This window comes from Gavialis gangeticus, unplaced genomic scaffold, assembly GCF_001723915.1.
Source record: "Gavialis gangeticus isolate Ggan-Ray unplaced genomic scaffold, GavGan_comp1, whole genome shotgun sequence".
In the NCBI taxonomy this organism is placed as follows: domain Eukaryota; kingdom Metazoa; phylum Chordata; order Crocodylia; family Gavialidae; genus Gavialis; species Gavialis gangeticus.
The window spans coordinates 61,611,681-61,626,237 of NW_017729022.1; the positions used below are offsets into that span (position 1 = coordinate 61,611,681).

At 46.6% G+C, this 14,557-nt stretch overlaps 1 protein-coding gene across 1 annotated transcript in view; it reads right to left on the bottom strand.

Moving 5' to 3' along the window:
- Window positions 1–52: 52 nt before the first annotated feature.
- Window positions 53–14,557, bottom strand: part of LOC109295979 (voltage-dependent T-type calcium channel subunit alpha-1I-like) — a 68,760-nt gene continuing 54,255 nt past the window's right edge. Inside the window, exons 20-27 of the mRNA XM_019515159.1 lie at window positions 13,634–13,826; window positions 12,296–12,447; window positions 9,315–9,424; window positions 8,211–8,344; window positions 7,394–7,464; window positions 2,820–2,898; window positions 1,940–2,061; window positions 53–1,114 (exon numbers count right to left, since the gene is read on the bottom strand). Coding sequence (XP_019370704.1) covers window positions 701–1,114; window positions 1,940–2,061; window positions 2,820–2,898; window positions 7,394–7,464; window positions 8,211–8,344; window positions 9,315–9,424; window positions 12,296–12,447; window positions 13,634–13,826 — 1,275 coding nt within the window. The 3' untranslated portion in view covers window positions 53–700. The remainder of the gene's footprint in view (window positions 1,115–1,939; window positions 2,062–2,819; window positions 2,899–7,393; window positions 7,465–8,210; window positions 8,345–9,314; window positions 9,425–12,295; window positions 12,448–13,633; window positions 13,827–14,557) is intronic.

A 14,557-nucleotide genomic window follows, 5' to 3' on the forward strand; every position in this document is an offset into this window, starting at 1 on the left:
CTGGGTGCAAGGGTAAAGGGGAAGGGGCCCAGGTGGTGTTCTCATTGATCATTAACTCCCCGTCGAAGGAGTCCTTAATAATTAAAGAGACACTGTCCAGCCATAAGTTCTCCTAGGGGACAAGAAAGGGGGGAGGATGGGAGAAATTATTTTAAGAACCCAAAGTTTTTTTGCTTCAATGTTTTGTGTGAACTCAGGGCCAGGCTGCCACCCTTACTTGGGTAGAGTAGTACCTTCTCTACCAGCAACTTCACTGAATTCAATGGGGCTATCAAGAGGGCCTTAAGGTGGGTAAGGGAGGAAGAATTCAGCACTAAGCGCTCAGTACAAAGGAAGGACTGATATTACTAGCTGCCAGTGCAGACAGGCACTGTGTAAGCTTCCCTTCCAGCTCTGCCAATACACCTTGCTCCTGTCCTGCAGCATTCCCTGCTATTCCAGTCCTCAGCTCCCCATGCAAAAACACTCTGCTAATGCACCTTAATCTTAACAGGTTGCACCTGTCCTGAGCTTCAAGCCCTGAAATTCCTACATAGCTCTGCCAATTCACCTCTGAGTTATACTGCAGGACCCCCTGCTACCACAATCCTGGCCCCACACATCTAAACCAAAGCACTGCTTCACCCAACCTAGAGCTGAATGCAAGCCAGTCCTCTAGAGGTGGAAGAGTCCATAACCCATCACCGAGCTCTAGATCATCTTACACTGCTCTGCTTCTCCCCACTGCAACCTGCAGCAGTCTTGCTGGTAAGCACAAAGATCTACCCACCTGTGCTGGAGAGTAACATCTCATGCAAAGACGTCCTTCAGGGTCCACTCTCCCACCACCTCCTCCTCCACCACCTCCTCCACTTCCTCCCTGTCCTGAACTCGGTGAGCCCAAGCTGCGGGGGCACAACCCATGTGCCATCTCTAGCTCAATCTCAGCATCCATCTCAGCGTCCTCCTGTGCCTCTTTGTTGCTGTCATCCAGGTGTTTCATAAGCACAGCGACCACCACATTAATGAGAACAAACTGGGCAGTGAGCACAAAGCTAACGAAGTAGAGCGGTGAGATGAACTGCAGGTTGCTGAGGCAGCTCCGGTCATCCTGGGTGCAGTCCCGCAGCGTGTCCTTGAGAAAAAGGTGAGAGGAAGTGGTGGAAAGGAGGAGGGATGGAAAGGATAGCTTCAGACAAGCCTAAACTTGGCTGTTACCACAGTCAAAAACCATAGAAATCAATGCCAGGCAGGACCAAGGTTCTTCAGGCCTCAGTGCTATCTGGGCATACAAAGTTCTCTGTGCCCATCACAGTTACAGGAAGTCAATCATGTTGGACGATCCCTGTTCTGTGTGCCAGAAGCATGTGCCCCACCTCCCACAGGTCTAAGGAGAAAATCTCTTCCAGACCTGTCAAGGTGGTCATCACTAATCTTATGCTTGTGAGCAAGATTCACTACAAGTGAGCACCTAATTCCAGTTCCATCTCAAGCCACCATCAATGTCCAAAGACCTGACCATTTTTCTCCCTTGAATGTTAGGAAGACATTTATTGCTGAGTGACAGAACTTGCCCATGTGATAATACTTATATGTGCCTGGTGTTTTGAAGTCAGACGCTGGGTCCCTTGTAGCTCCAGTCATCATACCAAATACATACCCAATCAGTCTGGGTGGAGATCCCTATTGCATTTAATTTTTTCCTTCAGCCTGACTTCACAGTCACCCTGCTCCTTATGGACAGAGTCTGCAACTATGTCAGCCAGCTGACTGTAAGGCTAGGCCTTATCTAATACAGCAGGAGGTAGAATGCTCAACCACACGGTGTAATGGTTTGATCTGGTGACCGTTCCTACATTCCCCAACCTCCCTGCTACAGTGCTTCATCCGTCCCCACTCCAGTAGAGAATTTCTCCTTCCTCAAGAGCAGAAACCTTTCTTCCCCTGAGGCTGAAGTTACCTTCATTATTCCATTCCAGTTGTCACCAGTGGAGACCTGGAAGAGCGTGAGGAAGGCCATCCCAAAGTTCTCAAAGGTGGCATGGCGACTCATGCCTTCACAGGGGTTCTCATCATTGCATACTGAAAGGAAGAGATATATAAACTGATCAAAGGATACATTGCTAGCTCTTGAAGCAGATGAGGGATTTGGAAGAAGACTTTCTTGTTATCATTCTACTCTGAGATTCCTGGCTTTACACCCAGAAATCAGCACCAAACAGGTCTCACATATTGCCTCATGGGCTGGCCTCATGCCAGGAATGACTGACCAGTGTTTGGGCACTGTGTATCAGTTTCAGATAAATGCCCAGCCCAAGAAAATCAAACAGTATAGCTCACTCCCCAGAGAGTGTCCAAGCCAGAAACACTTGGCATAATGATAAGGGGGTAAAATGCTGTACCCAGAACACTCAACAGCACTTGTATCACTAAGGCTCTCACTTGCTTGGGGTGAAAGGAGACTTCCCACTCCCTTTTTATTTAGTTGTATGAAAATCTTTGCCCATTGGAATATGATGGGGCAGACAAGAGGAGTGCACAACTTTACTTCAGTCTTCCTTGTTGTTGTGGTTGACAAGTAGGGATCCACCGGGACAGTGTATGGAAATGATTGGTTGAAGAATGAGAGAAAAAAACCTCATTTTGAAGCATGCTTTTTGGGCAATAATACCTTTGGAAGACAATCCTATTATGCCAAACACCTGTTGAGAAGGATGAAAGTCACCAGAAAACTCAGCCTTTTTTCTAAAATTGGAGCTGAGTCTGGTGCCTTCTGAAAGGTTTCCATTCCTCTGCAATGTTTGTGCCCCACCCAAGACAACTGCATTCTTGAAACTTACCCAGTTTTCCAAAGAGCTCCACTCCCAGAGCAGCATAGATGAAAAAGAGGAGCATGAAGAGCAGCCCAAGGTTCCCCACCTGAAACCAAACCACAGGATGTCAACTTAATATAAGCCAAGCCAAACGAGGCAATGTTGGATCATATCAAGCCATCAAAGCAGCAGCATAACATGACCAAACATTTCTATTTGAAAAAGCTTATTGAACCAGTCCCTTAGCACTCAGGAAGTCACCAATGAAGGCACCAACCATATTTCCACCACCCTTGGCTCCTAGGCCTTCCCATCCACACATCAAAACCGTCCAGGACATTCCCAATTGTCTGCGCTCCACAACATGTTCTCTTTCCTTTGTAATCTATAGCCTTGGACTCTGGGCCAGAAAGCAACTTCCTTCAGGCCTATGTGACATAGTGAAGCCTATACTGTGTTATTTATAAAGGCCAAACTATGACCCAAACTAAAGATCATGCCCTGAAAAGCCCCCTGCCCCTCCTGCCCCCACCCCACCCTACACAGATACCTAGCCTCCTCTGTTATCAGACACTGCCAAGTGGGAGTCATGTGGAAAGGCCTGGATGCTCATGCTTCAGCCCCTGTGGTGTAGTAAGTAGAGGACTGTGGAGAACAAAGTGCTAGTCATAGGTAGGGGCTGAAGGGAGTAAGTGGGCACACAGGAGACAAAAGAGTGAACCAAGGCTTTCTGAGGTGCATAGTGACAGGGGAACTATGGAGAAGAGAGGCTGCTGGGAAACGAGGGAGTGGATCTGTGTATGGAACAGGACAAGTAGGCAGCTAGACAGAGCCCATTTCTGTACCCTGTCTGTCAATATGCAAAAGGACCCACAAGCTCCTGCTGCCTGGTGCATTATGAGGACAGCACCAGGAGCAATATGGGAAGCCATGCTTCATCGGTATCACAGCTTGCCTGTCCTGCTCCTACCTGCCTGGCCTGCCTCCCTGAGCCCCACAGCTGGGATGGTGGGATGCAAGGCAGAAGCAGAAAATACAAGTTGCTAATGTCAGTGGATAGCTCCTGTTGGCAAAACTTGAGAGGAAGCAATGGATGAATAAGGATGGGGGAGACAACTTGTACACATGTGGAGGTGTGATCATGGCAGGGGTATAACATGCAGGGAGAGAACTGGGCATGTGCCCTTGGTACCGCCTAAGGGAACAGCACTGGAAGGATGAGGGGACAGGGCAGGCATTACCACAGGGCTACTTGCTGCAGCCTACCTTGCTGCTGCCTACCTGCTGCTTTGCCTGGCTGTGCTGGCACTTTCCAGCTCAAGAAAGCAGCCAGTTCAGAACGTGTGTTGTAGAGTGCAAGGAGTTCTGGGAATCATAGTCTTGTAGAGCAGCAGTGGAGTTTGCTGCTGTTGCGAGGAGAGGGGAAGACAGAGCTGCCACCAAATTCAGCACCTTTTTTTGCCCTCTGGACACAGGCCTCAGCAACAAAAAATGGGGTAAAAGTTACCCCTTGGCAGCAACAAACTCCATTGCCAGTCTAGAGCATTATGATTGCCAGAACACTTTGCACTCCAAGAGATTTGCCAGGTTCTCTGGCTGCATCTACATGTGCACTTTAATGAGCGTTAATCTGTTTTAATGCTCATTAAAGCATCACTTAAAAAACATGCTATTTAGTTAACACACATTAAAATAGGCTAATGTACATTAAGCATCACTTGAAAACTGTGCTCTTTAGTTAATGCACATTAAGACAGGCTAATGGGCATTTTCCTAGTACCTCACAATGGAGGTACTAGATTTAATGCGCATTAATTAAAGCACATTAATGCATGTGTAGATGTGCTCCCTGTGTTTTTCCTGTGCCTGTAATTGATAAGGTAGGAGGAACTGCACGGGGAAGGGTGAGAGATGGCTGACTAGGACACATTTTTTTCTATGATACACCTCTGGACTATGGGTATACTGTGTCTGAGGCAATCTTTAGAGCACGGCTCTTGAACACACCCTGCCTACCCACTCCATCTCCCCAGGTGCTGGTCCCTGTGAATGGCCCCTTGCTGTCAAGATCTCTGTCTCCAGAGTGCTTGAAAACGGTGGCTTCACTGCCTCATTTCTGAGATTGGTGCATATGGAGCAGGAGTGAGCAGGTAGGGGGCACCTGAGTGAGTAACTCAGGCAAGCAAAGTAGAGGCGGTATGGAAAGATCCTGTGGGTCTCTAGCCTTATAAAAACCCCAGAAGATCTGTCTTTCCCTTTTAAGAATTGCTGTGGAACAACCAAACCAGGGAGGGAATTCAAATAGGACAGTCACAGAAGCTGCATCTGCCATCAACAAGCCTAAATACCTTTTGGGTGTCTAACTGCAAAGAACATAAAGTAGAAGGTCTAAAGGAGAAGAGTGTACAAGGGAAAGGAGACTTCATTTTAAAATGCTTCTTCTGCCAAAGTCAATAAATCTTCAAAAATAATATTACAGATAATTCAATTGTCCCCTGAAGAGGGAACATGTAAAATACAGAGGCAAAATTCAATCACTTAAATGCAAAACACAGGGATTTTAGTACCCCTCTAAGTGTAGACTTTTAAATAACTTTAACTGTGGAGTGATTTTTGATTCCTCTTTTATGTAACTGTATTAAATTAAATCAACCTGTTATAGAAATGACCAAGGGCTATCTGACAGGAAATGTCTCAATCATAGACTCCTTGGATACTGTAAGAATTAATAACAGCCTACTGTAGGCTCTAAGGAAATGCCTTGGGCCTCTGCCCTTTACATAATTATTTATGTGTGTGTAGGGGTAGGCAAAAGAATCATCAGGGAAGGGGTCTTAGCAGAAAGGTGCTTTAAGAAAGCCTGGAAAAAAAGCCAGGCAAGATTCTTTGGGTAGATGTGATATCTTTTATTAGACCAACTAAATAGTTGGAAGAAAGTTCTTTGCAAACTTCTGGGCACAAAAAGGCCTGAAGAAGGGTGTTTGTGCCCAAAAGCTTGCAAAGAACTTTTTCCCAACTATTTAGTTGGTCTAATAAAAGATATCACATCTACCCAAAGAACCTTGCCTGCCTATGTCCTTAGACCAACACAGCTACAACCAACAACCCTGAGAACAGCCAGGGTTTCTCAAGAAAGGAGGAATAGTGAACCGGTGATCAAGGCATTGGAGATCGATTTGGAGGTCTGTCTTCAGTTCCCAGCTCCGCTACCTGCTCCTTATGTGATCCTGAGCAACTTGCTTACTCTCCATGTGCCCCAGTTCTCTATCATCTGCTAAATGAAGATGATAACACTTTCCTTGTCTATTTAGCCCATAAACTCTTTGAGACAGAAGCTGTCTTGGTGCATCTTAAAGCATCTAGCACAACAGGGAGCTGGTCTCAGTTGGAGCCCTTAGCTGCTCCTATAACAGATAAATCACACTAATAATAAACAGATGGAGATCAGATGAAGATCAGAATTTGGCAAAGATCAGAAACTGTTTTTTTGTTGTGACATGTAATTCCACTTAATTCAGGACATGGATTTAGTGACACCAATATCAGAAGTAAATTTCTGGCATAACTACTTGTGCTGTTCCCAGATTGATTTTCAGCTCTCATTCATGAACACTGACACATTATCTGATAAATCAACTGACAAATGCCTGTACATTTTGAGATTGTGTAGGATAGCTGTCTGCTATAGACCTGCTGAAGGAATGATCAGATCTATGATCAATAGAGCTACTTGCTGTCATTATTCCTTTCTTAACAATTCTCTCTTGAGGATCCAAGGGAAAGGAGAACTATCTCTCTGGCTGCTCATCCCTCAGGAGGGCTTCCCTTGGCGAGCTTGTGGTCTGTGTAAGACAGCGCGTCAATATCTCATTCTAAAACAGCTGTCTCTCACAGCTCATGAAATCCTTCCATCTCACTGTCTTTAGGAGACGTTTAGTGGCATGCTGTGTGAACCACAACAGACAGTATCACTGCTTCTCATGAGACCAGGGGCTCAAAATCACACAGGGACCAACTGGTAGAACAGTGCAAATAAAAAGGAAGAAAGAAAAAAAGAAAGGACAAAAGAACTGCACGGCACTAAGGGAGTTTTAAAGGATGGTGTAGCAGTAAGCAAGAATAGGAGTTATGAGAGTGAGACAAATATAGTATGAATGAAAGAGAACAGTGGAAAGGAAGCACTTGTGGGAAAGAATGAGGAGGCCAAAAAGAGAGAGTCCCCGAAAGGCTTTCTCCCTTCCAAGATGGCCACCACCCACTCTCCATTTTCATACTGTATGAGTGTATGGAAAGAGACTGGTAAATAGCAGCAAGTGGGAAGTGGTGGTTAGAAATCAAATAGGCAAGCAGGCCTCACTCAGAAATGAAGCCCCACTTAATCCAAAAACAACACAGTGTTATAGAATTGTGAGCTGATGAGCCAGAAAGAAAGGAATAGCCCCACGTGGCTGGCATGATGACCTTCTGGCATGACCCTATGGCAGACCTCGGCACTAACCTGGAGCACTCAGTAGACAGTCTCTGATTCTAAGTGTCCCAAGGACATGGACAGGGACACTGGTTCTGAAAGGGAGATCTTTGGAGAAGCTGGTTTCTTTTACCTGGGGCAGAGCTTGCACAACTGTGTCCAGCAATGCTCGCATCCCTGTGGCCATCTTCAGAAGCTTCAGAACTGGCCCAAAAAACAAAAAAAGAACGGCACTCAGTGCTGGATCATAAGGGAGAGAAATTTACTTTTAATACCAAGGCCACCTGCAGTAGCACACCATTTGATTGTTCTGTCTGTCTCCTCCACAAACTGATCCACCAACCAACCTCTCACCACTTCTCCAGCTGCCACTCTTTGGACTTCCTTTCTCCCATGACACCTCTACTCTAACCCATCCCTCTTCATACCAACTTCGCCTTCTCTCCCACCCTCTGCACAGCCTGGATCCTTCTATTCCACTCATACATACCCTGCCCCTAGTGCTCCCCTCCTCCTCCTCACAATCCATGTCACCTTTCCTTTTCCAATTCTGTACCCCCAAGCACCCCCATCATTCCTTTGACTTTTGACTATTTACTAACACACCTCAGGGAAATATTGACCATTCCAGGGCAAACCAGATCGGGCCTTGGCCCCCTCTGTGAAAACATCAGTAACTTTTGCCCCACTGACAAAAAAGCAGCAAGAATTTGCTTCTCACCAAAATCTGTCAATTATTTTGGTCCCTCTCACTCAGTGAAACCCACTGTTGCATGTAAACATCAGGTTAAGGGCAGCTGGGAGATAGTCTAAGCTACTGTGGCCCTTCAGGATTACAGGCCTGAGAAGCCATATGGTGAGCTGGACCCACAACCTGCACCCAGTACACGCTGCCCCACAACTGGCTGGGGTTGTCTAAAACCTCTGCCTCCAACCAGTCTCTCTCTCACCCCGGGCGATGCGCAGAACCCTCATGATGCGGATGATAGTGGGGTTGATGGGGAGAGCTGCATTGATCTCAATCTCCTCCAGTGTGATGCCCATGACAGAAAGCAACACAATAGCCAGATCCAGCTGGTTCCACCTTAAAGAAAAAAGAGAAGGTAAAATGGAGATTGTCTGCTTCTTTGAAAAGGAAACAGCAGTTTCTCTCTCGCAAAAAATCCCTCAACTCATAGAAACGTGGAAAAACAGGGAAGAAAAGGATGTCAAGAGATCATCTGCTCCAGAGGTGGCCAACCTGTGGCACAAGTAGCATGGACAGTTTTTGTGTGGGGCATGTAGATCAGGGAGTGGGAAGACACTGCAGCAGCAGAAGGGCCAGGGAGCAGAAAGCAGAGCAGCAGATCAGACAGGGGAATGGGTTTGCTGTGACACTCAGAGAGGGCACAGGGCTTAATTTGTGGCATACCTGCCAGACAGGTTGGCCCTAACTGATCTAGTTTAGTCCCTAAACCAGCCTGAACAAATGTTTATTTGACCTTCCTTTACAAACTTCCAATGACAGAGACTCGACAGCCTCTCAGTAAGTCTGAGTGATAGATGGAACCTAATGCAGTTGATGTCTAACTCTTCCCTATTGTGCTTTCTGCACCCATAAAATCAGTGGACTCCAGCATGAGACAGCCACTGTACAGCTCTTAGTGTTTACTGGATATCTCTCTGTTATGTTGATGGAGGTGTTCGCAAGCTCCTTTGGGCATACAGCAGGGCAGTCTAGGCAGCTTGCTACAGTTCCAGAGGCATGAAGAGATGCCTGGTCACTCAAGCTGGGGAGTCCACTGTCCAAGGCAACTGGATGTGGTCTCTAACTGCATCAATGCCTTGTGTGCTGTAGGCTACAGAAACTGGAGTGGCTTTAACCAAGCTAGTCTGATGGGCTGCCTGGGTTGGGCAGAACTTTGACCCTTTGTTTTGAGTAGACCTTTGCTACAAAGACTCAGGTGACAACGATGGGGCACTGTGCTACAGGATTCCATTACAGATCCCTCCCCAAAGCTCCTACCCCAAAATTGACCACCCTCATAGCATGACATATATGTCCTGCTGCTCACCTGTCTTTGAAGAATCGCCGCAGCCCAAATGCCACCAGCTTCAGAACTGCCTCCAGCACAAAGACGGTTGTGAACATGTAGTTGCAATACTTCAAAGCTGTCTCTAGAGACTGTGGATGGACAAAAAGGGGTAAAGAGGAGGAGAGTGAGACGCATTAGCTGCATGCCTGCTTGGGACATCATTGACTTCCAGCCTGGACCCATTTATATGTTTTGACTGATTAGGAATTAACAAGGGATGGAGATGGGAGAGGGGCTGCTGTATCCCATCCTGCATCTGCTTGACAGTTTGGTCCCATTTGCCACAGGTGGCCATCAAACTGCAGTCCCATCCCATGGAGCCCTCAGCATACTCTGCTGTTCACCCCTCAAGCTATTCAGTACAAAAGACCAACTTTGGGAAGGAAGGTGGAGTGCAGAGGGTTAACAACGCATTGTCACCCAGCCCCACTGGCACCCACAGCATGAGATCTGTGAGATGCTGCCCTATAAATAGCTCTGAGAAATCTACTGCAAGGGAGAGAGTCAGAGAAGATGCTCTGAGGAGAGAACCTAAGGCTGGATGACCATCACCTTTGGAGAGAGGAACACCATGGCTGGGATTGGGTTTGTTTTTGCTTATTGCCACCATTGCAGTCACTGTGATGATCATCAGAGGGTTTATGTTAATAGGATGTAGCACTTTTATGGCACCTTTTTGTCATAGGACCATAAAGTGGTTAGTGCAGTGATTTTTCAATAGGAATGCTGCAGTACCCTCATCCTTTTAAGAGTACCTGGCCCCTGTGCAAGGAGGTAAGCATGCCACACTCACCTGTGGCTGCCCCCTCCTGCACCTCAGCGGACCCTGCACTGACTGCATGTTGCAGCATGGTCTGCTGCAGGTGGGGGAACACGCAGTCAGAGCCTCACTTTTCAGCCCATTATTTTCCCTGGCTCCTCACAGGCTCCCAGAACTGGAGGGATGGGCTGCTGGGGCAGATGGCTCCTCCCTGGCATGTAAGTCCCTGGAGAAGCAGCCCATAGCAGTGGGGGTTTTCCTTTCCCAGTTAGGTACACAGTGGGGGTAGGGAGAGGGTCCCCTTTCCCATTCCCACTTCCTGGGCCTTATGTGTCCTGTTGCTCATCCTGCTGTCCTCCAACCCCTTCAGCATCCCTTATGTGCCACGTGTGCCCAGCACCACATCCCTGCTAGCCAGGTGTGCTTGGGCTCTGTTTGTTTTGGTCCCAGAGCTGGAATTCAGGGGGGATCACCCTGGGATAGCTAATGGCCAAAAATGGCCTGCTGATTCCCAGTCCTCAGCAATGACCTGGACCCATGTGTAGGGAGTTCAGGTGCCTCACTGGGAACAAATGTGTGCAGGACCAGGCAAAGCTAGGGAAGAGCTCCCAATGGCAGCATGAAGGGGTGTATATTGTACTTATATTTTACATTATGTCATAATATATCAATGAAATTAATTAATAATCCATTATTTAATAGTATAATGATACTGTTTACATCATAATACTGGTACTAAGGTATGTTAGTTTTTTTAAACAGGGTACTGCTACATTCTAAAAACTGACAGAGGGGTGGGCTTAAGTCTAGGCTAAAAGGCAAAAAAGTTGAGAACCAGTGGCTTAGCTAGTATTAATTAGGGAACCAGTAGTTAATAGTAAAGCTTTCCAATAGGCCTGTATGACCATCCTTGTTTTACAGATGAGGAAACTTGGGCAAAGGGAAGATAAGTGACTTACCAAAGACTAGGGTTTGACATGCGAGAGAGAAGGGATAAGGGTGGCTAATTTCTGCAGGGTGAAATAAGGGACATTGTAAAGATGCAGGAAGGTGGTTCAAAAACAGGAATAAAAGGTAACAAAATTAGAAAGAAACTAAGCTGGTCTAGAAGCAAAACTTGGCAGTGCATTTAAATACTGATGTATAGGTTCTGTCCCCTGTTACAGCCTGGGCTACCTCTAATGTAACCAACACCGGATAAAAGATCAGAGATGTTGCATTAAACCATTCAGGAATCTACAAGAGGTCTTCTGGAAAGGAAGGGTGGTTCCCTGGGCCTGAAATGTTATGAAACATATGTAGCAATGAGTGGGCACCTTCACAAAGAGAGAGCAAGCCCCTTTTCTAGGCAGGCAGTTTATACGTCTTGCCCCGGGAGCCTCTGTAACTTTAGAAGTGCTGAGGATTCATAATGACTCCCATTTCAAATATTAAGCTCTCCCAGGCCTTAACACCCTTTGTTATGATCACACTCCCTCCAGATGAGGGAAACTTGTCAGCTTTTGTCTACAGTGCTTCTCTCATGGAAGAAATGTGGCTGAGTGAAGAATTCTTTTCCCCTACCCAAGCACTAAGTGTGCCAGCCCCTGATGCACTCCCAGATCATCCCATTCAGCAGTGGCAAGAGAACTGGAGCAACAAAACTGGATTTTGATACATCTCCTAGGAGAGCAAAACTTGAAAATCTTTAGGCCTCCTACTATCCTTCACAGCTTTCCCTGTTGAGGCCCAGGGGAAAACACAAACAGAATAAGACCCAGGCTCAGATTGGGTCACTCTGATAGCAGGGAAAGTAAAAACTTCTCTATCTACAACTCCTGTGTGTTATGGTGAACTGTAACAGATGCAGCAGTAGCAAAATTACTTGATCATTATTTGTCCATTGCTTCAGGCAGGTGATGTTGACAGGGTAAGGAGGGGAAGATACAGAGGAAAGGTTTGATGAGGGGGGAGGTTAAAGAAGATGAGTGAATACTGAGGATTCCTTGGGGTTGTAATTTGTTCCCCTCTGCAAAGCATGATGGGAGAATCTTCATTTCTAACTCAATCTCTAATGGTTGCTCAATTTTACGCTTTTTTGACCCCTTATGTGACTTGCTGCTTAAGGGAGAAAATGTCAAGTTTTTCTCTTTTGGTTAAAGGAGGATAGAAAAAAATGGGGATGTGGGGATAGGATTTATAATCTCTTGAACTCACTCACCACAGGCTGGTTGTAGTGCTCCAGGGACATGGTGACGACGTTCAGGCAGATGATGAAGGTGATGAAGATGTCCAAGTAGTGGCTGGTGCAGACTGAATGGATGAGGAGGCGGACAGGGCAGTAGGAGGCGTAGTATGGCAAACGCTGCGCTTCTTTAAAGGGAGAAGTTAAAAAGAGAGAGAGAGGAAGACACAGAAAAGAGAGAAAAATAAGAAAGGGGAGCAGGAAAGAAAGTGGGGAGAAGAATAGATGATACAAAGAGAAAGAGAGAGAGGGAATAGTAGAAACAGAAAAATGAAAGAGATAGGAAAGATAGAAAGAAGGAGAAGAATAAAATAAAAGAATGCAAAGAAAGAACATAGAAAAAGAGAGGAAAAAGAGGGTGTAAAAGGAAGGACAAGAAAAGAAGAAGGGGTGGGAGTGACAGAAAGAATTTGTTAATCTTGTGTTTGTGGGAATGGCACTACATCAGCATTTCATGCCTCAGCAAATTAAGATCATAAATGATAAAAGGGAGCAGATGGCTCCAGGAAAGGCCCAGGGGGTGGTCTTTTCAGAAAAGACTGAATCAGAGGAAGGAAAATGCATGCCTGTGGGCTGGGAAAGGAGGAGAGTGATCAGACAGGATCTCTGGGGCAGGGGTAAATAGGAGTGATTCCAGGAACAACCATGCACTTGTGATGCATCTCTCACCGGATCACAGAGAACAGAAGCATGGGGGAGCCTCACTGGGGAGGGGACTCATCCAGTTCCAAGGGAATCTTGGAACTGATGAGTGAAACCACTGTGCAGACAGAAAAGGACCAGGATCACAGCAGAGATGCCGGTGTCGTCTTCTTTTTTATGCCCCTTTGATTTAAATGGGAAGTGGAGTAATGTAGGAGTCCTCTACATTCATTGGTGCTGCAGAGTTCCCTGAAGGGTGACTCTGAATCACAGAGGTATGAAGGTGTGTGCATGTATGTGCATGTTTGGGGAGGTTAGGTCCCTACTAAAGAACACACAGAGAAGCAAAAACACTTCTTTGAGCATTACTATTTCAGAAGCAAAGTGTGAAAAAAACAGCCACCCATCCCAGTGTGTCCCCAGGTGGACTGCAGGCCCCTTGCCCCTTCCTCTGTCACAGGCTGCTCATATTCTGGTTCTAGAGAGTAGCTGGCTGGGAGGGTGCCATAGCACCACAGCAGGGGTGTCCCACTGAGTGGAGAGAAATGCTGAGGGCTGGGGTCTATATGCCAATATACAGAAACCAGTTGGTAAGAAAAAAAAGAAGAGGAGAAGGTTTTTCTCAAAAAACCTCGGCCTACGAACCAACCAAACACTTAGGCTGTGCCTTACTCCTGCGCTTCTTCTCCAGGCGCCTCAGCCGCTTCTCTTCCCGCCGGCGTGCTTCCTCGGCTTCCTGGTGCTGCCGGCACTTGTGGAAGTTCTCCACCACTACCCCCACAAACATGTTGAGGACAAAGAAGCTGACAATGAGGAGGAAAGAGATGAAGTAGAGGAGCATCCAGGGGTTATTGTTGGTCACTGGCTGGAGGAGAAGAAAGAAAAGGTCAGTATTGTTTGCCTAGAAATTTGAGGCGGGATTCTGAAAACGAGGAAGGCAGTACACTGGGACTTGCTGGGAGTCAGTAATGGAACTAAGATAATGAGGGAGACAAACCAGAAATTGTGATTGGCTGGCTAGATGTCAGGGGGTGAGGTTATGAAAATGTGGGAGGTTATGATTACAACTGGCTTTTTGGGAGACAGGGTTACAATTGTGAAAAAGAGAGAGGAGGTTTGTGATTAGCTTGTTGGGAGTCAGGGGCTAGGGTTATGAAAATGAGGAAAGGGAACAGCTCTCTGCAACTGGCTGGGTGGATCTTAGAGGGGCAGGATTATGAAAATGAAGAGAGGAGCCACAAGTGGACTGAGTGACTGGAAGTCAAGCACAAGACTATAATAATATTAAGCACTCAAGCTGCTGCCTTGGAAATGCAAATGCAATCCCAGGAAAAGAGCAAGTGGGCAATTAAAACATCATAAAGTATAAAAGACAAGTGGTGGAAAACTGTGCTGGGCAGAGGGAAATCAATTCCACATCTAAGGGGTTATGGGAAGGTCATTTCTGAAAGCAGCTATCATTGGGTGCATCTACACATGCAATTAATGTGCCTGAATAAACTCTGGCACAGTCTGCGCCTGAGTTTATTGCTCCCCAGAGCAGTGTTTACATATGTGCCTGGGACTGCAGCATGTTGAGCCAAGGTGGCATAGCCC